The 25,227-nt window shown below is 40.3% G+C and overlaps 1 protein-coding gene across 1 annotated transcript in view; it reads right to left on the bottom strand.

Moving 5' to 3' along the window:
* Chsy3 (chondroitin sulfate synthase 3) overlaps positions 1-24,898 on the bottom strand; it is a 220,363-nt gene extending 195,465 nt beyond the window's left edge. Inside the window, exons 1-2 of the mRNA XM_038330970.1 lie at positions 23,774-24,898; positions 20,866-21,149 (exon numbers count right to left, since the gene is read on the bottom strand). Of these exons, the coding sequence (XP_038186898.1) occupies positions 20,866-21,149; positions 23,774-24,581 (1,092 nt within the window). The 5' untranslated portion in view covers positions 24,582-24,898. The remainder of the gene's footprint in view (positions 1-20,865; positions 21,150-23,773) is intronic.
* Positions 24,899-25,227: the final 329 nt, after the last annotated feature.

The following is a 25,227-nucleotide window of genomic DNA, read 5'->3' as shown; positions in this document are numbered from 1 at the left end:
ACTTTTTCACATACTAATTAAAACTTTCTTTTTAACAGTTTTTCTTCCTTTGATATCCCAGCTTTGAGTGTGATTCACTTACTATGAGGGTCTCATTCATAACAATGAGGAAGAATTTCTTTCTAAATTTGAAGTGCTCATTTTAAACTAAGCATTCTTAAGATATCTCTGTTCAATTTTCAGCTCTATTCAAGACCAGAGCTCGGCCTTTTAGACAGCCCATCTCAAATAAACCTCCTATGCTGCTGACATAAGCTTCCTACCCATCTTCTGAAACCTGAAATTACTCCCCCAGAATGTTCCCTAAATACTGCTTCAGTTATTTCCCTGAAAGGCTATTGTACTCAGAGAACTCACGCTTGCACTGAATCCTACGCTGTCTCCAGCGTCAAACTCAAACAGACTGATACACCGGCAATGTAACCACTATCTCTAGGGCTCCAGGGAAATCAAGAAGAGGTAACGGAAAGATTTCAAGAGGCAAAAAACCAGGATGCCTGTTTCTTTTACACATGACAGGGAAGCTGTACCGTAAAATCTCAACAATGTGGCTACCGAAGCAAGATATGCAGAATGGCAAAACCAGTTGACATGCCAACATGGATGAGGGAAATTGCACAAGATCGCACCCCTAGATGAAGAACTATAGACAATCAATAGTTTCGGGGAGAAAAAAGATCACTTTTCTCCAGGGATTTTACAATTCCAAGTCACAAATGCATGTACATATAAGCAACACTAAATGGAATCAGTAGGGAATATGTTTATGTATACTTACATATTTTATAAAAATAATAAAGGAGAGGTCATCGGTTTAAGAGGGGGAACATGAGACATGTTGGACTGAGGAGAGGGAAGGGTGGAAATGATATATAAAGCACTTGTGTACGGAATTCCCCCAAAATGAAAAAAAATAGATTGAAAAGAAATAAAACAAAAATAAAAAGAGTAACAAGGGTTGGGAGATAGCTCAGCTGGGAAAGTGCTTGTCAGGCAAGCATGGTGATATTAATTTAATCCTTACCACCTGGCATTTTTTAAAATAACACATACATACATACGTACATATATACATGCATACATACATACATGCAGCAAGTAAGTTCAATGTAATCTCAGTGCTGAGGAAGCAGAGACACGCAGATCCCAGCTTGCCAAGGAGTCTAGGGAAATGGGTGAGCTCCATGTTTGGTGAGAGTTCTTGTCTCAAAACTACGAAAGAGAATGATTGAGGGAAACATTCACCACTGAACTTTGACCTCCAATGCTCACACACAAGGACACATATGCATGTGCACCTGTATACACACATGCATACACACACTGGCGGGGTGGGGGCAGGAATTAACAGTATCCAAAGTTCCAAAACCAATACTCCTTAAAAGAATTAAATTGTGCTCTGTAAACTAATGATAATAATAATAGTGATAATAGTAAATAAGTTAAACTGTATGATAGAACTTCTGATTAAGTTCTGATTTATGGGTTTATAAATCCAATTCTATGAATATATTTTTTCATTATCTCTTTTGTAGGAGTTATACCAGACTTAGGTCAAAAGCGATGGCTCACGGAATTGAGCTTGATTTTCAATTTTACATACAAGCAAAATGATCTTGAGCAACTCATCCCTTCAGAGACTATCAAAGTATTATTTAAAAAATGAATCCACACATATGGTACAGGAGAGATGGCTCAGTGGCTAAAAGCGCTGGCTGCTTTTCCAGGGTACTCAGGTTCAATTTCTAGCACTCACGTGATGGTTTACAATCATCTATAAATCCAGGTGCAGGAAATCGGATGCCCTCTTCTAGCCTTTGTGCACACCAGGCATGCACATACATAGACATAATACGCATGCAGGCAGAACACTCACACATGTAAAATAAAAATGAAGGGATTTTTTTAAAATAAAATAAATATGCACAGCAAACGTCTCTGCTTTTTCTGTTGCCATTTAGTGTTTTTAAAAATCATGAACCTTAAAAGTATCATTAAAACAAATATTTTTAGACTGTGTTTTCCCTAATATTTGTAGATTAATTGTACAAAAGAAAAAAAGTTTAAATAGCATGGACTGAAACAGCTATATTACAGACCCAACTCATGCTGAATTCTAACATCCAAACGCGCCTCATTCAGTCTGCAGTGCTCCACTTTCCCACAGGACTACATTGCTATTAATTCGATGATGGAGATTCCACAGACCAGCTCATTTCTGAGCCTGCACAACCGTGTTTCCTGAGTCACCGGTTGCAACAGCTAAAATACACAATCAGCCTACTTGTCCATCAACAGGTTCATAGATAAAGTATGACATATACCTATATAGATATATGCACACAATGAAATACTGTTCAACTCTAAAGAAGAATGCAATCATGTCATTTCCAGGAAAATGGGTTCAACTGGAGGACAAAAGGGTAGATAAGGACAACAGAGGATAGAAGGGAAAGAGACACCCAATTCTCGGTGATGTATGTGTGTGTGTGTGTGTGTGTGTGTGTGTGTGTGTGTGTTCTAAATGATATCCCAAAATTCATAATTGCACAATTTATGCCAAGTATTAAAATAATAACTTCAAGAGATGAAGGAACTAAAGAATTCTTAACCTCTACTGATGCCGTAAGAAAAGAGCCTACCGCATGACGCTGCTGTGTCTGTAGGGAAGCTGCTTGAAGGGAAGCTTAACTGTCAGTCACACAGAAACATAGAACACGCAGCTATGCACAGCGCAGAAAGTTTCATGAAGTAACTAATCTCATGTTCTGTTCTACATGTTTACTGAGCTACACATTCCGTCATCACTTCAGAGAGTGAAGCTCCAGGTCTTGTTACACTTGTGGGAGACTCATGTGTCCCATGCTTCTGCCTCTCTTCGCTGTGTCACTTTAACTTGTCTTTTACTTAACCTCGTGTTTATGCAAGTGTATGATTCACACAATGACAACACTGTCCAATACTACATTCCTCAGAATGTATCCACATTGTGAAGTGGTTCATAGTTATACATACATGCATACACACAAACACACACACATAGAGAGAAAGTTGACATGCTGACATTTTGGACATGCATTTCTCTGGTTTTGCTCCTACAGAGAAAACTCATTAATGCAGTGGATTAGCTATATGACTGCTCATTGCTAAGCTCTTTCTCCAGTCCCTGTTGCTATGAAGGCAGAATATAAATGTTCAGTTTTCCTGCTCCTCTCACAACAGGGTACTGTAGGATACAGTTCTGGACTAGATATCTAGGCAGACGTCCACAGAAAATACTCTGACTCAAGATCTCATAGTAGCGGAAATTCTTTACCATCCTTATCTGGAAATAGAATTAGATAGTTAAAATGTCTTACATCCAAAATTACAGAAATAGAGGCAATACTTGAAGCCTGGGCATAGATAGAAGGTAAGAAAAAACACTGTGCCACATCAGTTGTGGCCTGCCCCACCATGCATCTAGAAAACTGAACAGCCACTGTGTCCAAGATTTCTGTTGTCTATAACTAAATACACTCTTAAATGGCTTTCTAAGCATCTAATGAAATATTTATGAATCAAATGTCAACAGCAAATAAATCCACAAATATCTATAGCATCCATATGACAAATACTTGTTCCCTTATAGAAAAACTAGTAAAAAATTAATTTTAGAGTACACAGCTACTAAAAAACCATGTAGAATTTATCAAAGAGCTAATTAGTTTCTCATTTTAATGTGTGGAATGGCAATATTATTAAACAACTAATGATTTCCTTAATTTGAAGTGGGAAATTATGTGTTCTGTTAGAAATATGCAAAAAAAAAGTCAACTCTTTCTTTCAGTGGAAGGATGGAGAAGCTGGTCTGCCCAGAGATACAAGTTTATTATAGAATGAAATGCTTGTTCTCTGAAACAACAACTATGACTTAAATTGATTACAAAGCTGTACTTAACCAATTTCTGTACATTACTACACTGGCCTACAAATACTGCTAATGGGTGTTTAAAACAAGGTAGATGAAACAGACAACTTTAGAAGAGAATTGGATAAACTGAAGAGCCTTGGTCAAGAGCTAGTGTAAAAAGTACTCATTTGCATTCTGCATCCTCCCTGTGTGGCTGTCATCTCTGCCATAGACGTCCAATGCTCAGGTCTTTGTAGCCACCACATCTGCCACTGTACAGGAAGAACCCTGGCGTCCCCTGTGGCTGTTGAGATTTGCTCCTTCCTATACAGTTTTGATCTAGACACCAGTACCTGATGTTGGGTGATGACCCCACATGAGATCATATAACGGAGTGTGGAAGCTGTCAGTAATTTGTCAGCTGTGAAATGTTTCTGAAGCTGCAACAACCAAATTGATTCAAATGAAAAATATAAGGACCTGAGGTGAATCTGGCAATGTATGGAAGCGATTCATTGCAGCCTTGCTGCTAACCATACAATATTCACACTTTGTCCTGCATATAGGCTATCATGCCGGGTAATGACTGCAGCACCTTAACTCACAGACTATCATATGATATGACTGTGATGGTTTTAATGATCCTATGGAGATATATCATTTATGGCAACAAAGACTTTGAACATTTCCCTACTTTCTTTCTTCCAAATGTAACTATGAAATGTCTTGGGATGATATTGTGTTTTGATTTTGAAAATTTGTTTGGGCTGGTGGTTTGAGTATCATTAGAAATCATTAATCTCAGTTGGCTTGATTAAGAAAGAATAAGAACCAGTTTCTGAAATGGCCTTGACTATACTTCGATCATTTTGTACAATATATAAAAAATAGCATTGATGACAATAAAATCAAAATATTGATCAACACTGAAAAGTATTGAACATGCTCTACCTCCTGCATTATTAAATAATATTCAGCCAATAGTTTACTCTTTGTTTGAAGAATTAGTAAGCCATTCTTCTCAGTGTGCAAAATTGCTTTTGTCTTTAATAAATAATAAAATGACAGAAATACAAATAATCTATTTTAAAATTAATTTGTGATTTACTATGATGAAATTTTTGGTCTATACAACTATATAATCAGACATACATGAAAAGTTAACAGGTAAGAAGGGGCTGCGAGGGGGAAATGTTTAAGAAGCCCTGATCTAGAGTATACCTTATTGTGCTGCCCTGGAACTTTACAGTCAATTGATCCTATCAAATCCCACTTCTGCCTGGGACATTTCCCTACTTACATTTCCAAGTTCAGATCAACCAGGGATGAGTCATTCAAACATCCCCAGCCTAGCTCTGTGTGTGGCACTGTGGCTTATCTTCTTGTTTATTGGTCCTCTCCCCTAGTTTCGCCATTCAGCGAAGGAGGTTCTGAACCTTGAACAAAGCGTAGGATCTTACACTCAGTCCTTGAACTGCTCATTCATGTAAAGGGCTTAAACGTATTGAAATCTCTTTTTAATTAAGTCAGAAATTGAGCATATGTCTAGCAAACACCACAGCCTTTTTGCAATGATGATTAGGATTGAGGCCACAATAACCCCACTCATATTTAGGGAGCTTCACAATGGCTTAATAGTTTAGTGTAAGTAGAAGACATTCATTCCTAAAGACTAATAATTATAAAATATCCACTTTAATGTCTGAGACAGTTTTGTAAGAGCATTGTTACTATATTTATGTTATATTTTGCTCTAGTCCTGATAACTTTCTCTCATATGTATGTATTTATGAAGTAAATGAGATAGTCTCATGGTAATACAGTAGAAAAATAGATACTTTACATGTAAAATGCTGAGTTCTCAGAATGTACTGCATTCAGCAAGATTGCCCTGTGATGTGTATGCCCACATGCACTCTTCTCCGAAAGAGTACAGATGGAAATAAAGGTCATTTAGATACAACTGACAGCTTACATTCTTATTTTTGTCCTGAGGCCCAATAATTTTTGTTTCTATTGACTTTTTTGTTTCTATTGAAAATGAATATTTTGTTCTTCTAAATATTTTCCTGTAACCACACTAAGGGCTGGAAAGACAACAGCAATTTTGATCTTATGCATCCTCATCTCATACATCTATCTTGGAAAGACGGAGTTTATCTTCAACAGGTAAACGTTCAAGCAGAGAATTGTACAATCACTGGCCACTGATCTTCATCCTGTGTCTGTGATTTAATCTTTCTCATCTTATACAATGTCTTCCCTGAATGGTGCATCCATATGCCGGTGACACTGTCTGTCCACTATGACAGTAGTTTCAAATTAAAATCCAAGGCCATTCTTTGAATTCATAGCGATGATGTCAGTGTAACAATCTGACAAGGATGTGGCCATTGGAATCAAAGGAACAGCACTTCAAGGCAAGACTCTCAATTTTCTAGCTGTGTGATCTCTGCTAGTTGTGAAATTTGTAGTTTGTACTTGTTCTTGTAGCATAAGATACAGGAAACAACATCTTCCTGAATCCCTGTACAGCTCAGAAACCCTCAGAGTACCCACTAAGAATCAGGTATATAACTCATGTTCAACAGTTATGATAATTGCTGCTTTATACACTCATAAATGTTCAAATGTAAATTACTGGTCATCATTAGCATAATAAGATTTTAGACTTTTCAGTTAGTTTATAGCATTATTTTATTCTACAGAGAAAGACAGTAGACCACATCAAACTATAAATTGGCTTCTGGAATATTTATATATACTGCTTTGTAAGCTCTAATAAGTTATTATTCAAGCTTCTATTGTCTCAGAAAGTTACATGATACTTCAAATGAAATATTCTCCTTTCAGTTTACTTTAATGGTAACTCTAGCATGAAGAAAGAACAAAAACTATCAACTATTTTATACTGTAAATGGAATTACCATCTATTTTTAACAACAAAATTTATTAGGTTCCATTTTAGAATTAGATATGGATTAACTCAGCGATAATAATTATATTCCACAGGAGGAAAAGAAAACTACGATACAAATGAACTATAAATATGTACTGTTCATCATTTTCTAATATTCTTAAAATCTATATTAACTACTAACTAATAAATTGTCCTGTAAAGAATCATCACACACTAACACATTTATTTTGAGAAGGCTTTGTGAGAACTTGTGACACACTGGGTATCTATCCTAAATGTATGGGTGTAGCACACACCAGAATTTAACATGAATATGGAGAAGGGGAAATAAAAGAGCATTAATCATTATAAAACTTTTTTAAAAAATTAAGAAGAATCTTTGTAATCACAAACATTTGGCATGAAAAAATGAGGTGAAGCAGGTGTTGCTTGAAAAATCAAACATGTCCCCGCAACTCCCACAGCTAGGAGTTGTTTAGTGTCATGTTAGTTGCAATCTTATACAAAATCCTTACCCACTTGCCAGGCAGTGGTGGCACATGCCTTTATCCCAGCACTTGGGAGCAGAGACAGGCAGATCTCTGTGAGTTTTAGGTCAGTCTGTTCTACAGAGTGAGTCAGGACTGCCTCCAAAGCTACAGAGAAGCCTTGTCTCAAAAAAAAAAAAAAATCCTTACACTTACTCCTACACAATAAACACTTGCTACCAGTGTCTGCCACAGCAGGAAAATCTCAGTTTGACCATTATCAGAAGCTTCAGGTGACATATGGAGCGATGAACACTAGTGCTGAACCTGTAAGCTCAGCAGCCTGAATACTGCATTTTGGGTCATACGCCTGTTTAACTGCTCTTCAAATGAAAAAAAATATGTTGTAATGGATTTGAAATTATTTACATGCCCTGGCAGTGGGTGGTACACGCCTTTAATCCTAGCACTCAGGATGCAGAGGCAGCAGATCACTGTGAGTTTGAAGCCAGCCTGGTCTATAAGAGCTAGTTCCAGGACAGGCTCCAAAACTACAGGAAAACCCTGTCTCAAAAAACAAACAACAAATAAATAAATAAATAAAATAATGAAATTATTTACACAACAGACACTTAAATATTCCATTCAAAACACTTATTACACTGGATATACATAATCTAAATACTATGATAACAAAAATTAATAAGAATAATCAATGACAGCACGTTGCAACCAAAGAAAACACAACCTTTAATAATAACTACTGCAAAATGGTATCAAGAGAAAGGCTGGTCAACCAAGTTTGGTAAGACTGCAACCAGTAATTCTTTCTGTCGACTTATGAGTCCGAAGACATTCTCCCCAAAATCTTATTGGTCACAACTTCATAGATAGGTGATCATTTAATGAAAAGGGAAGCCAAGGAAGATGAGGGTCAACTATAAGAAATGTAAAATGTTAAACATCCACAGAGGAATCAAATGGGTATCAAATACTAATCTAAGCAATTGTGTGGGTAGGAAATCAAGATAGACTAATGGTAAGAGACTGTGTAATTTAATTAATTTTTAATTCATCTAAAATTTAGTTAAAAGTCAATTTCAGTAAAAGTACCTAAACTTAGTTACAAGAAATACTATCTAGTCATATATCGGGATGTTAGTTAGTTTCATAAAGAAAGACATTTGTTCCTTGTGTGTTGGGATGGTTGGTTGGTTTATCTCCCTGAAACCATATATTCCATAAACAGAATTTACAACCTCACAGCACACGGCAAAGTGTCTTCCCAGGAGGGTACTTGGCAAATCTTGTCGAAATGAATAATACATATTGAAAAAGGCTAATCATTGGGAGAGTCAACACTGCATCCAGGAATCAAGTAAAACCATTAAAGCGGGGACTCGCGCATGATTTGGAGTGCTGTCGAGTCCATTTTCTTTGTTTTCTTCCAGATATGCAAATAGTTCTCCAAAAACAATAATCCAATGATACTGAAATTCTAGATAGCATCAAAATAAAGAGTGAGGATATTTGATACTGATGTGAGTAATTCTCTATTAAGACTTTTTTGTTACCATAATAAGTATTAGCAGAAACAGCTTGGAGGGATACCTTGCTCAGCCTCAATACAGGGGGAGGGACTTGGTCCTGTCTCAACTTGATATGCCAGACTTAGTTGACTTCCCATGGGAAGGAAGGATGAGAGGAGGGGAGGAAGAGGGAACTGTGATTGGTATGTAAAGTGAAAAAATTAAATAAAAAATTAAGATTAATTTGACTCACTCTGTTTCTGAAGCTTCAGTCCATGGGCTAGGCCTAAGATGAGACAAAATGTCATAGAGATGTGATCATGGGGCTGAGGAAGCTGGTAGCAAGATAGAAGGGAGAAGGGACCAGTCACAAGCAATGTCCTCCTAATGCATGCCTCAGTGACTGGCTTTTCCACCAGACTCCACCTCTTCCAGGCAGTTCATCTGCAAACCCATTATTAGATAACCCATTAGTGAAGTTAATTCCCTCCTGGACCAATCACCTCTCAATAGCACCACCAGCTGAGCACACCATACACCAGCCTCTTGGAAGGGATACTTGCTCATCAAATTATAGCTCCTAGAAATGATCATAACTGAAAAACCCTAATGTTCAGAACAATATGTATGTTACATCTTCCACTTTCCATGAAAATACAAAGTAATAACAAGGGGGAGCAACTAAATCAAAGGTTCCTGACATCCAAGAGAAACTGCACATAGAGAAAAGAGTCTTAGTTTTTAAAAAATAAAATGTGTTATTGGAAGGGAAAATAATAGAAATAGATTAGCCATGATATGTGTGTGTGTGTGTACATATATATATTTGTATGTCATAAGTTTCTGATTATTTTATAATATTACTTTTTCACACCACCATATTCAGGTCTTAAATAAGTTTAAAAGAAATAACTTTGAAAAATAAAATTATAATTAAAAAATAGGACAGTCACACCATGGGCATGGTAATTTTTCTTCTACAATGCAATCTCAGACTTCCATCCTCAGCACCCTTTCCACTACAGGTCCTTGAGTTGACTGAAGGACCCACGGGCCCTTGTCATCAGACAGCTGTAAGATGATCACTTACACAGTGTTTTGCCTGGAAGTGAAGCTTGACAGTGCATGTGTGCAACAGAAGATAAGGCTGACTGTGCGTAAGGACCCCTGCCTCACTAGCAAGGTAAGTTTTTTAAGGTACTTGGGACTCAATTTTCTCTGGAAAAGTCCACCCAAAGAATTTCAAAGTCATCCCTGATGTTTTCTTTTGAATTTTCTCCATTCTAAGCTTGCGCTTTTCAACTCTCCAGCCTGTTAACTTCATTTGAGCTTCCTTCTAGCTGGTTCTCAGCTTGCACATCCATGCTCCTTTGCTGAATGTGTTCTCTCTTGTTACCTGCATCCCTCACAGAGCATCCTCCCAGTAAAGCCCAGATTGGCTCCCTGTATAGAGCTCTGCCCCACCCCCTGACCTGATGTTCTTTCTTCCTGAGCCTTTTCCTGTGTGTTTCCCTTCTTTCCTAATCTAGAAAATACGGTGAGGTAAGCGTTTGCTGAAACACCAACCACTGGGAGCATGCCTGGATGACGTCTGTTGGCTGAATAAATGAATAATGAGTAGAACTTGATGAGCCTTAAGTAGACATTCTCCTGTGTTCTGCCAATTCCGGAAGCACATTAATCACCTATACCTGCTCATCTACCACATCTCATGTACTCTGCCTCTGGGAATATTGTCATCTTCTAGACAAAAGCCCAGGAGAGATCTTACCCTTCCCCCAGTCTACCACTATGCCCCTAGCTCTGTCACTAGCTCTGTCAATTCTGTCTCCACGATCTCTAAGTTCACCGTGCATATTTTCTCCTTGTCGCTTTTATTAAGATTCACCTCACATGGTCAGAGGATTTAACTAAATCTCCTAAGGCACTATCCCTAAGCACGAGGCCTCTAAGGCATCCTCCCACACTAAACCCATTAAGAAAGACCTCTGTGTGATACTCTACACTCAGAACTCATCAAAGTTTCCAAGTACCTACCCGCAGGCCTGATTTTCTATATGGGTGGTTCATTAAAGTCACCCAGAAGGATTTTTAACAATCTCATCTTCTCTTCTAAGTCCACACTGTCCCACGAAATTCTAAGACTCACACACTCATCTACAGACATAGCTGGACCATTGACTGTTATGTATAAGTCTTTTATAACCTGATTCTCATAGAGGTTTTAATCCTCAATTACCCTGTCTCAAGATGTACTTAGCCCAAGCCCTCTATCGCTATTATTCAGCCTTCTCTGCTCTCCCTCGTCTCCAAATTGCCCTGTACAGTAGTGCAGGTTTGAGGGAAGCACGGCATTTTCTGGTTCCCGGGGACATTTCTTTGCTTTATGCATCACATACTTCCCACCATCAGAGAAGGCAGGACAGTGATGGGCAAAGAAATATTTCTTGATGATAAGCAGATGACAACAAAGCTATACTTAGAGATTTTTAAATCTATGTTACCAGTTCTGTTCTACCATGTTCATCATAAAAGTTACTCAAATACCTTTTGGCTTGAATGTGCCAGTCCAATGCAATAAGTCAATATTGTGACAGCAAAATCATGGGAGTCAGTATACAAGTATTTTAGAACTCTTATTATATATCACTCAGATACAGTCATTAAGAAGAGCTATAATTCTTTAATGATTATAAAAGTATGTAAAAATAATTTAAGAATGTCTAAAAAATCCCCTTTGATGTTTTTTTTTTCTTTTTGGGAAAACACCATGTGAGCATGATCATTAGGCGAGAAGGCATGCATGTGTAAGTGATAGTCTTATACTATTGCCTTAAAACCGGGGACTGGCTGTTCAAAACAGATGAATGACAATGATGTAGAAGTTCCATTAGTCTTTATGGTTCCAAGAAAGGAAAGAAAATAAAGAATAACTCGAAACTACTATATACCTAAATATGTAAATTCACTTAAAATCCATAGACTAGGAAAATGAAGAGATATATCAGTGGGTAAAGCGCTCGCTGTGTAAATACAAGGACATGGGTTCCACCTCCAGCAGCAGCAGGAACATGCATGCATATATTTTAACGGGTACCATGCTGTCAGCACTATATCCACATTAGTCACTTAGGAAATACACTGTGATCATCTTAGTCACCTGGAAAATATCAAATAATATCCATGTTGCAGGCATCACCTGTAAGAGTATGCTGATACATTGGACCAGCGGTTTGGTTCCAAGATTACAATTCTTATCAAAGTCTCTCAGAGAATTCCACTGTGTAGATAAAATAAAGAACCACCAAACTGGCTTGGATAGACAGCTCATCAGTTAGGAGAACATCCTGCTCTTACAAAAGACCCAAGTCTGGTTCCTATCACCCTCATCAGGTGGTTTATATATGCCATCTGTATCCAGCTCCAGGGGATCTGGTGCGCTCTTCTGGCTTCTGACAACATCTACACTCTCATGTTTATACACACAGAGATGGACACAAAACAAACTTTAAAATAAATAAATAAATAAATATAAATAAAATAAAACACTGAATCTGGGCTTCCCATTATAGCAAAACAGACCTTTCAAAGACACATTACAGCTAAACTCTTTCTAATTGGCATTCCTCTCTTCCTGGGGGATGAAGCATATGAACACTGCCATTTGGATAGTAGAAATAGTTAACATGAATGGATGGCTTATTGCGTTCCGAGCAGGCTTCTTAAAACTTTCAGTGTATTGACCTTTTCAATTCTCCACTATGATTCTGTAAACTTGGCACTATTTTATGGCATTTTGTTTCTTCCAAAACAGATAACGGTTGTGGGATGCTTAATAGTTCTAGCAACTACTCAACTACTCCGAAATGCTTCTATACAAATGAGGCCATTACTGCAATACCATTCTATACACATTAAACCATTTAGTCTTCTCTCAGAGGCGCTCTGAAGTAAATATTACTGCAATACCAGAAGTGCTCTGAAGTCAGTCAGTATTACTGCATCATCGTTCATTGATTATGGAATGAAAATGAAAGAAACAAGAGACATGATAACTTGTCCATGGCCATACAGCCAGCAAATGGCAAACTGGGGTCTGGAATCAGATAGTTTAGTCCTTGAAGTAATTTTCCATTAGTAGTGTCCAATGGGAATAGATTATATTAATAGAGAACAAGTTTCCTAAATGTGTCTGTTTATATCTAAGAGATGCCACAGCCAGTAAAGTTGAGTAATGATGATACCATCTTTATTACGAGATGGTTTATCACAGTTGGAATCAACTGGAGCTTCCATAGTGCAGAACATAAATAATATTGAGAAACAGATCTGAGATGGAAGCCAGATTCTGGGTCAGATATGAAGGCAAGAGGTGAGTTAGAAGCCTGAGTTCTCCTTCTGGTCCGTGCCATAAGACGAAAAAGGTAGATTCACAGTACACTGCCTGTAGAGGAGGCTCCATGGACATATGCAACAAGTCAAAGAGGCTGGCTTATATAAGCAGATCATTTTAAATATTCTTTAACAAATGTATTTTCAGGAGTGCTACTCATCATGTACATTAAGTAACCCTCATTTCACTAAGAATTCAGCTTGGTATTATAGGATCTTACCTCATTAAATACAGCTTTTATTTAAGTGTTCATCTTCTTTTATTGTGATTTGTGTTTTTAACCTCAAAATTAAATGACCGTTAATGAAAAGAGTCATTCCTGACCATCAGCTCTTAGTTACACAATGGAGCTTTTAATTCTAGGCCCAGTTGTTTGGAATCCCACTCCTCTGAGCTCCTCAGGTAGGATAGCAGCCCTGTCCTAAGCTGGCTGAGTGCTCCATCTGCAGGGGTTCCCGACCTTCCCTAGATTCCCTAGCCACTACAGACAGTTCAACTGAAAGCACAACACCTGTATTTCAGCTTTTTTAACAACAACAACAACGCCGTGTGGTGGCAAGTGGCACGCCTTTAATCCCAGCACTCAGAAAAGAAGGCAGAGGCAGGCGGATCTCTGAGTTCGAGGCCTAACAAGAGCTAGTTTCTAGGCTCTAGAAACTACAGGGAAACCCTGTCTCGAAATCAAAACAACAACACACAACAACAAAAACAAAATACTTTCTCAAATATCTGTTTGCCAGCTTAAAAGAAAATATTTGAAACAGTTGTGGTAGGCATGGAGAAGTCTCTAAAGTACACTTTATACTTTAAAACACACTCAAACAATCCACCAAACACTGGGGCAGTTGTTGACAACAGTGTTTTCTCTGTGTCTGCAGAATCTCCCTTCTGCCTTCCAGCCCCAACTTCTGTTGAATGTTATGAAACATCCATGTGACCTTCTCTTAGCTGATGTGTTAAGGATGTGGTCGGCTAACTCTCCACACTCCTTTTCCTCACTTGCGTCTTTTCTCTAGGTCCTAATATTCAGAAATGTTATTTAAGGTTCAGAAGATAATAGCCAACGTGCATTTTTATAGTTATCACTGTATTTTTCTGTAGTTTCTTTTTCTCTGATTACTTTAAATTTTAAAAGCTAGTTTTCATATATGTGTATACTTAAACTATCTCCCACTATTATAGTTTTATAAATAAATAACTTTCCAATAAAACTAATGAAATCAAAAAGGATAGTGAACAAAACTCGGATACTATTGAAAACAAAGAAATGAAGATGCAGCTGTTAATATTATGAACAGTAAATAAAGACTGAAAAAGCTCAAAACAATTAAGAAATCAATTTCATTGTCTATTAGCTCCCAATAGGCCCCAAACAGTGCCTGTTCAGTTTTAAAGAATAAATCTTTCTATTCAGTTAATTCATAACCTTGTAGCATACTTGCTGAACTGCTCATGTCCAATACATTTCCAGGACAGAAAAACATTAAACGCACCTGAAGCTGACAGTGGGCCTGGACTGATGTGTTGTTTCTTAGGAGATTAAATTTAGGACAAGCACTGGGCACTCTGAGGCCCTGGCACTGCTCATTCCCACCTTCCTTGACTGCTTTAGTAGCTGGCATTATTTAATAATGACTCACACATCTTGGTACTCTTTTCATTCTATATCAATTAAACTTCTTGAACAAAAATGTCCTCGAAACGTGGTATAAAGCAAAATAAACTGTACTTTGATACTTGTTGCCATTCCTCTGTATTTTTTGACTTGCTAAGTAGAAAAAAAAAACAGCTGAACTAATGTCTCTCAAAGAACATGCTGGTTTAGACAACAACACAATGAAAGTAGAACCATAAACTGACTTGATTATTTTTTAAGAAATTAGAATAGTTGTGACTTATTAAGGAAGAACAACAGTTAAAGCTGACAGGAGCGTCATGCTATCACACAGTTTATTCTCAGTTGTTTGGAGGCATCTTTCAAACCTAGTAATCTCTTCAGCTGCTGGCAAACATCTATTTGGAAGGCATAAACTGTCTCAAGGCAGGTGATAAGGGACCACTTAGCAATGGAAATGAATGAGGCTCACAAAGCGCTGAACTGGTTTTCCATCACTTGGGAGGTGATTTTATTTTGAACAATGGAGAAAACAGTGTGGTGGCAACAGCGTCTCCTGAAGTCAGTTATGGATGATTTCACCTGTCGAGCGGGGTGGGGGAGGAAAGAGTGGGGAGAGGAGCTTGCTGCTTCTAGGCAAGAAACAAGCAATGACGGAACCACACCGAGAAAACACTTCTGAAAGACAGAATCCGGCATGAAAATCACTCTCTTAGATTTTGCCACACCTATTAATGACTTCCGGGGACATCACCCATGATGACAACAGAGCTAAAGCCATCATTAGGCAGGGAGTCATCTGTCACTAGGCTGGGGAGATGGCTTCCTGAGTCAAGAGCTTGCTGTGCCACCATGAGGAACTGAGTTCAGGTGCCCAGACCCAGAGTGGAAACCATGTATGGCAGCAGGTTCTACAACCCCAGCAGTCAGAACTGGGGGGCAGAGTGGCCTAAATGGTACACTTCTGGTGGCAACCATCTGAGAAGACAACCAATATAGACAACTGCTGGCTTCCACAAAGGGACACACAAGTGATGTCACTGGTATACAAACATGAATGCACACATTCATTCATATATGGGTGGGAGGGGAAAAGAGAGAGAGAGAAGATAAAGATGAAGGCAAAGAAAACAAAGGAGAAGCAGGAGGAGCGGAGAAGGGGGAAGAAATACTAACCTACAAAGACCAGGGAAAAGCTGAGAGATGTGAGGGACCACCCTGTGGGAATGGCAGAGATACCCTGAAGGGATAAGATGCTACAAATACTATATATACAGTCTAATGTCTCAGCTCCCCATTTTACTTAAAAGCTCAGGAACAACTCGTGAAATATATCCTTTTGTAAAATAATATTATTCACTATGATTTTTATTGCCATTAATGGGCCAAAAGTGAACAACAGACTTCTGGCATAACTATTAACTATGAAAAGAGACAAATAAAATTCTATTTACTCACAGGAAATGATTTTTAAAGCCATAGAAAAATATGGTTTTTTACCAATGTAGAACTGGCTTTTGAAACATGTAGTTGAATTATATATCTTTCTATTGGCTTATTTTATTACAAAAATCAAAGTGAGAAAAACTAACTCTCTTCAATTGATCTTTGATGATCAAATGCAGAACTCACAGGGTGAGAATAATTACTAAAGTTAAAATTATTTTAAAATTTAAATATAAGTGACAGTACTCAAATAAAAATATTCAATACTCCTGGTAACTAAACAGGAATATATAAATAAGTTAACTTACAATAAAAATAGATGTATACATGATACATAATTTTAATGGGAATTTCTGAAAAACCATTGATTATTTTACAGAGTTGAGCAATGCAGTATTATGGTATCGCTAACATTCTAAGATACTAGAACTTTTTCTGGACTTTGAGTCAGAGTCAATAAGACAGCTTAAAGTTACTGGAGACTGCTAGCCTATGATGTACTCAAATTGTTTGTTTAATTTGCTTTTTAAAGGCTAGTATAAGAATCTATCTTGCTTGCTTTGGGATTCCGATGTAAACAAGTTTTACCATCTAAAATTATGAATAGTTGTAATCTTAAATTATGAACTCTTCCATGCTCTCGACCCAGATAATGTGAGTGCATCATTTGCTAAAAGCGGCAAATACAGAAGCTGAAAAACAACTTCCTGAAATCTACCATAAAGTTGGAAAGCAACCATTTGTGGATACTGGTTGATAAACAGAAATGCTTTGTAGTAGGGTTAGTGGGGACCAGAAGCAGTGATTTAATCCCTTGTAAAAACTCTATTAATGATTTCTGTAAAGTATCCCATCCCTTCCTCATGTGATGCTTTCTATGATGCTCTGTAAAGACAGAGCAAAGCCCTTTGTTAGAGATAGACACCGGACAAACACAGATCGAATACAGACACAGATACAGACTCCTACAACAGAAAGAGGACAGAAAACACAGGGGAAAGAAAGTGGACAATTCAAATCTGGACGTGCTTGTGTTTAATCAACTCCAAGGTGAGGTGCTTTTATTTCTTTCCTTAATTTCTTTCCTTAACATGACACTCATGCATTATTGGTGACTTGGGGTTAATAACCACTACATATAATCTGCACAACAAAGTATTTAAAGTACAAATTTTATTCTTACTACCAATTCATTCATTTTATGGAAAATAATCTAATAAAATTTGTAGCCTAAGGGTTGTTTGGCTCAAAAAAAATTAGTATTGTTTTTGTCAGCTTGGGCCAGACATATAAAATAAAAATCCTGGTGTCCATTGAGACATCAAAAGAACTGAAAACTGCCTGCCTTTGCTGGAAGAATCAGAAAGCAAAACGTAAAACACAAAACTTTAAAACCTCCATTGGCAAGGTACTGTTGAGAGCCGTATGCAGTCTCCTAAAGCAACAGAGATCAACAACAGTCAAGTCAAGGCTCCACCGGACAAGTGATCTTAGCCAGCAGAAGGTGCCAATCAATCCTAGCACAGAGAAAGTCCAACAGAAGCTCCCTTCTAACAGGCTCCAGTCTATACACAGAACCGGAGATGCGTGTGAGTACACCAGCAACCTGGCAAGTCCTTGAGGATTAATAACTTGAAAAAAAAAAAAAATGGATGACTCCGTCCTAAGCGGGAGAGTATCCATCTGCACTCTTCATTGGCGTCAGGTGCTTTCTGCGCCATGAAAGACCAGGGGCTGCGGGAGTAGATAGGGAGAAGAGAAGGAGGAGCCAACTGGCAAACATACGTGCCCCGGCTACCAGAATCTGATTATTAGGTACTGAAGTTATACATTAGTGTCTCAAAGTTCCCATAAACAGCAAGAGGAGTTTTCAGCTGCCTTAAGAGATCAGTTCCTGAAAACTAAGCAGACTGAGCTACTGAAGACCGCTCGGCTTGCTTGCAGTTTGGGCTTATTACAAATAATTGCTGTAACGTTTGCCCAGAAGGCTCTGTGTAAATTAAGTTTCATTTTCTGAGAGCAAAGTTGTTGTGGGGTTTTTCGCTGTTGTTGTTTTTTGTTTTATTCGTTGTTTTTTCTGGAGTAAAAAGGGAGGTAGAAGGAGAAGAGTCCCCAGATGTTTGTGGAAGTGAAGGCCCAAATGGGACATCACTAACTTCCTTGCCGGGGTGAGACTTTATGAAAAACTCGGAAAATGGAACAGAGCTCTAGAAATTAATCTATGAATTAGTTGAATAATTTTTCTTTAAGTTGGTATACTCTAACCTTTTTAGAATTCAGAAAATGGAACAGAGCTCTAGAAATTAATCTATGAATTAGTTGAATAACTTTTCTTTAAGTTGGTATACTCTAACCTTTATAGACTTCTTGAATGATGCATATTTAAATAATGTATCCCACACATTCTTCTTTAATTTGGTTTACATTATAATGCAATTTAGAAGCACTCTCAATTTCACGGTTAGTTTTACTACCATTGGATTCTTTATGATTTCTAAAATAAAACAGAAATCAGTTTTCCAGTGTTTTATCAAAAAGTCATTAAAGCATGGACTCGGGAACGAAAAGTTTTAAATTTTTGTTTGACTCATTTCACACAGATGAATCAGCACCACTAATGACTAATACTTGAGGAAAGTTTATGAATCCGTGTTATACTACACAGCTCCTGATTCGGTACCACTAAGCACAGCTTACAGCTCTGAGACCACGATGAGAGGCATGTGAAAATAACCTGCCACAGGCTAAACACGGTAGGGAGGCCTTGGGGCTGCTCAGTATTTCATCCCGGAGACTTTTTTTTTCCAACACTAGAACAAAATGTTGAAACGATCTGTTATTGGAGATTCTGGAGTCAGTGATGGACAAGTGTCCTTCCAAACTAAAACATATTGCGAAAGTTTCTAGAAATTTCACCAAAGCCCTGCCTGGACGAGAACCTGCACATGACTTAAGCATGTGTTCTTGTCATGGAACATGAAGAGATAAAGCACTAAGAAAAGACAGGACACTCCTAGCAGAATCAATCAAAACGTGGAAGTTAATAATAGGTAGCTTGCTAAAACTTTCTGTTTAACTTAAACAATAAATTAGCAAAAACAAAAAACACACATTTCCCCTTTTTGTTTTCACACATACATTCCAAACGGCTGCAGCATATCTTCCCATAAGACAAACTGAATGTATTTTATACGTTAAGCATTTATTGCCTTTTGCAGACGATTTTACAACAGAAAGAAGTCTTTTTTCTTTCAGTCACTGACGTTACCTTTAGTGAGAAAAGCTCTAACGCTTTGGTGTCGTCTTCTTCTAAATACGCTTGTGTTGGTTTTAAGACAATCTGACTACACATCTGAGGCTAACCTCAGATTCACAGCCCTTCCTCTTCAGATGTGCAAGTGTTGAAATCACAGGAGTGGATTACCAAGGCTGAAGGACGGTTTTATAGAACAAAAGTTGCTATTTTATTGTTAAAGGAACTACTTATACCATTATCTAAATTTGCCTAATACATGCTCCAAATGCATAATTACCAGGAAGTTTCCTTTTGTATAATAATTATTCAAAATGCCTCATTGAATTGTGTATCACAACACATTTTGTTTAAAGGATTAAATATACTAAAGTGATATTACACTCCTGAAAGAAGAGAAGAAAGGAACCATAGGACTTTGATGTACAATCATTTCACATGTTTTCATAAAATATGTCCTCCACACTAAACTTCTAAAATTCTTGAAGATAAAGAAGTTAAAATGCAGTTTTAAACAGTGTCCACTGGGCAGGTAAAATTAGAGTACACTCCAAATATCTGAAAACAAAACTACATTAAAATTGCAATGTATTATTTAAACAACAAATCAATTGTTACTAAGATTATCTTTCAGGAAATCCACTTTAAAGGACAATTCATTTGATTTCAAAGTCAAATTCTAAAGGGAAAAAGTTCACAAGACTAAGGGCCACTATTTCATCAGAGCCCACACCTCTGATTATAAAAATAATTCTGGCTACTGAGAAATTGCCACCGAAATAGACAAAGTCTAGAGAACAAGTGGATACCCTCAGCTGTTTTCCTAGATTGCTCACACACTATACAATAGAGGGCTTAAAGATCTGGAAATGAACTTATCATCAATGACATATTGCTGACCTCCCACTAAGAGTTCAATCCCCACTTGAGCATTCCCAAGGAAATTAGATTTTAGCCATGTGAAAGTAAAGGGCTGTTATCGTGTAAATAAAGAAGAAAAACAAAAATTATAGTTGACAAGACTCAAACTAGTCTTCTTGTTAGAGACATCAAATGAATGCACTTGCAAGTAAACACCATAAAAAGTAAATACAGAGGCATAGGGGAATTGTATCTGACGGAGATGTAACCAAAACTCTGCTCAAAGTTAAGATTCATGCTAACAATGAAACCTCAGCGAGGCTCTGGGTCCAATAAGAAAGATGTGTCCCACAATCATTCTCAAATCCATAAAGGCAGCTACCATGAATTTTAAGCAAACAAAAGCAAAGAAGAGATAGGACTCTAGTCCAGGATGTGAAGTGGCATGTACCTGTAATACACAAGTATCTGTCACACTTCAAGGCTTACCTCATAAGACCAGACACACTGAGTCCCACCGAAGCGGCGAACACAGCGACCCACTTCCACATCCTCGTGAGTGGTGTACATTTCTCGGAGGCATTCGCCAATGTGAGGAACCATCCTCCTGAGGACTTCGCGGCTGAAGATCATGCCCGGTCCTCCCATGCAGAAGTTCTCCCCGGGTTCCAGCCCCAGCTTTCCAAGTTCCTCCGTATTCCCCAGGCCAGTCTGTCCCAGGTAGAGAGGCTTGCTGCTATTTAGGGACCTAAGGAATTCTTCTAATTTATCACCTACAAAGAGAAAACAGAGAGTCACCTCCTTCCCTCATTTCACAGGCAATTACTGTGTTCATTGGAGTGAGAGGACTTCCACCATCGCCTTAACCTCCGTGTACACCTTTCGCCGCCAGGAAGAAGAAACAGTTCCCCCTCCTTTAATTTGCAAAACACAAGCTTATGATTATCTCTCAACTCTAAATACAATTTTAACAAGTCTAACAATCGTCAAACTTGAACCCGAAGTGAGATAAAGATAAGGGAAGAAAGACTGTTACTGTATATGAAGTGACAGAAGTTCCCAGAAATATAACCCAATATCAAATGCACGTATTTTGACATCTAGTAAATATTCTTCTTTATATGTATATTTGTGTCTATATCCTCATAGGTAGGGACACAGCATCACATGTCTGCATGTGGAGACCAGAGTTCAACCTTAGGTGTTCTCCCTCTGGTTCCAGGCACCTGGTTTTTTGGAGACTGTCTTTTGAACTTGCATGGCGTTCACCGAGTAGACTAACTTGGCAAGCCAGAGAGCCCCAAAGGGTATTCTATGAGCTTTCTCTTTTTACCTGGTTTTGGGGGCTGCAACTCTGGTTCTGAAGCAGGCAAGGCAAGCTCTTTGCCAGCTAAGTGATCTCCATAGCTCCAATATCCAACTATATTCTTTTATGATAATTGACTTGGTTAGGTGTTTCTCATTAGTTAAACTTCAGTCACATGCAACCTACATTCTTTAAAGGGACATTTAAATAAAACTTCGTCTTGACACTGAACTTGGGAAGGCATTATTACTTCAGAGAGAAAAGGTCCTAACCATTACAATAAAAATAATGTGATAAATTGACTTGTGGGTGGTAAGTTGATCAAAAGAAAGGATTTAAAAATAAAACTCTGTAGTTTTAAGAGGTCAAAGCATTTGATGTTCTATATAGCAATATATCAGAATAAATAGTCAACCTCTTCACATTCATAATCAGTCTTGGTACTCTCGTTTTTGATGGCCACTGTCTTGATCCCACGTCACACCCTCTAGCCCCCCAAAAGTATTTCTTTTAACTATGACTGAGTTATTAATACAAAATGCTTTTTATTTTTAAGGGAAACACAATATGATATTTCAAAGATTTGAGGGACAGTACTTCAAAGGATTAAAACAAATAACAAAAGTAGGTGCTATTAGTTGTACACTGTAAAGTGCGACCCCTTTGCCAGGATGCCTTCTGTCATTTCTGGATGAGAGACAAAAGATAATTATCCTAAAGTCCAAGTACCACAAGGTAAGGAACAGAAAGAAAAATTAGCTGAAGTGTCAATACTTTCAAAAGTGGTATTTTTCTCTGAATCAACCATAAATATCACATCACAGGAATACAATCATAATAGGTTTGTTTGCAGTTAACTATCAAAACCTCTCATTTCCAACGGCGTCACCACAGCGATTCTGTTCCTTCCAATTCAAAACTTAGAACACCAGCTGTTAAGGTCAACTCCTTGTCCCAAAGACCTTTGGATCTGCTTGTCCTAACATTTGGTGAAGGGTATTACCCTTGATCATGACAGTCATAGACTTACAGGAAGCCAGCACATACTGAGGAAGGGCTGCCCTCCACAGAACAAGAGGTTAGAAAGCACGGAAAGAACATTTCTTTCTCTGTAGTCTTTCCCCACCACTTCCACGGTCTGAACCAGAAAGACTTAGTCCTGTGGTCTAAGGAAGTTTGAGCCATTGAGTTTAGAAATTCTCTGTCCAGAACCACTGACAATCTGTAAATAAACGGCCCCTTCCCTGACAAACTTTCTTCATGCTGTGGCTGTGTGGGGCTGTTCTGGGTAGTTCTAGGTTCTGTCATATGCTGTAACCACCAAGATGAACTGCAAAGGATCTACCGTTAGTGTGCTTGATGCAGCGTGCAGCTATCGGCGGTCTCTGTAAATCTAAAGCTCTTTCAACCTCTCTTCTCCACCTGACCTTTGGGGAGCCCCACCCATCGTCTCTGGGTTTTATTAAAGTATGGCAAAGAATGGGGAACAGCTAGCACACTGGGCTGGTGGGTGTATCCAACGTCAGTCTCAGTGTGGGGCAAGTTTCTAAAGGCAACAGAATGTTCAAACAGGGCTCTGGGACAGTAAAAGATGACTAGCCTCAACCCCAGGGGTTCTCAAACTGCTCTAGACCAAGCTGAAACAAAGGAGCAGGGCAGTAAAGCAGCAACGTACAATCCCCAGCCCTGCTCTAGCCAGCATCCTGCATCTTGCTTTCCTCTAGCCAGGACACGCCCCTCTTGACAGATCTGGGAAACTATCACCTACTTGGGGGAGGGGTGGGAATGGCTTTTGGGTTAGCTCTAAGGTCCCTTTCTTGGCCTTTCAGTAGGGACCTGTGCCGAGTGGAAGGAACAACTACAAGAGCGAGGAAAGTGAATAAAGCTGAGCAGGTATGAGGAGGGTCCAGACTGCAGAAGAGGAGGAGCAGGCTAAGAATGGTGGGTGGATGCGAGGGGTGGGGATAGCGGGCCAGGGGCTGCAGAAAGCCAGTGCAGGTGCTGGCAGAGAGGCAGTGGAGGGGCTGGGGATGGCAACAACGAAAGGAATCAGGAGGTGAGCAGGGGGCACAGCTAACACTGGGAGGTCACCTTTGATGTAGACATCGTCGTCGGCGCGCATGAACCACTCATACTTGTCCAGGTAGTGGTCGTGCATGTACTTGATCATCATGAAGGACTTTTTCTGGGGAGGGTAGGAATCGTCGACCCCCGGCAGAGCGATGACAGGCAAAGGTGGAGGGGGCTGGCCGAGCGCAGCACTGGGAGACTGCTGACTGGAAAAGAACTCCACGCGGCCAGGGATGAAGCGCGCCCAGGTCCTCTGCGCGGCCAGCGCGCGGCTGCCCAGGTACTTCTGCGCGGTCATCACACCCACGTAGAGGAAGTCTCCGGGTCCGGAGCTCGGGGCAGCGGCGCCCCCGTCCCCGCTGCCGTTGTGGCTGCTCCCGGGCCGGCCACCCTTCCGAGGGCCAGCCGCGCCCCCGTCCTCCTCCTCGGGTTCCCCTTTGGCAGCTGGAGCGCCGGGAAGCGCCGTCGCACCTTCGGGCTTGTGTCCTCGCCTCCTCTGCGGCAGCGGATCTGGCTGCTGCCAGGGGCTGCTCCGAAAACTGGGACCTCCCGGCGCCGCCTCCGGCCGCTGTGGCCCCGGGAGCTCCTGGCTGGCAGGGGGCGGCGACTGCTCTAGCCGCGGCCGGGACTGGGGTTGGGAGAGCGGCTGCTGCGCGCCCGTTCGGGGCCCGGTGGCCAAGCGGCCGTAGAAGGAGCAGAGGCTGGAACCACGTCGCCTCTTCTCACTCAGCTCGGCCACCCGGGGGGCGATGAGCCAGGACGCAGCAGTGAAGCCCAGGACCAGCCCCAGCGCCACGCTCACCCACGGGCGGCGGGAGCGCACCGCCATCGCGGCAACCTGGGGCTCGGAAGCAAATTGGGAGGTGTAGGCGATGCCGCGGGTCCCCTAGGCTGGCTGCCGCCCCAGCTGGGTCTCAGAGACCCCAGCCCGGACTGTGGCACGCTGCCTGGGCGCCAACGAGAGCTGGCTATCCCCACGCCGAGCTGCCGGCCGTGCGCTGCAGCTCCAGGCGAGGCGACAGCTCTGCTCCGCGCCGGGGCTCCCGCCGAGGGTCGGGAGTGAAACTTCGGCAGCGGCGGAGGTGGCGGCGGCGGCCGCGAGAGGAGCTGCAGGAGGAGGAGGAGCGGCGGCGGCAACGCGTCCGCTTCTCGGCTGCCACCCTGTCACAGGCGCGCCTGGTCCCTCCTCCTCCCGCAGCCTCCGCCCTCGCTCCCCGCCTCCCTCCCACCCGCCGCCCGGCTCGGGACCGGCCCGAAGGAGGAGCCACCCGCGCCGTGGCTGCCAGGCGTGGAGAAGCGCGGGTCGTGGTATTTTCCCGTCACCCGCCCTTGGACGCCCCCCAACCAGCTCCTGGCTCGACTGGCCAGCCTTCTCTCCGGAAGGAAACGACGCCTGTACGGCCACCTCCGGCCTCCAGCGCGGCGGTCCCCTGATCTCCCCTCCTTTTGCTCCAGCTCTGAGTCCCGTTCCGCCC

The sequence above is a fragment of the Arvicola amphibius genome, chromosome 5, assembly GCF_903992535.2.
Source record: "Arvicola amphibius chromosome 5, mArvAmp1.2, whole genome shotgun sequence".
NCBI classification, from domain to species: domain Eukaryota; kingdom Metazoa; phylum Chordata; class Mammalia; order Rodentia; family Cricetidae; genus Arvicola; species Arvicola amphibius.
Note: the sequence above shows the minus strand (reverse complement) of the source record. Positions and strands in the feature narration are given on the sequence as shown.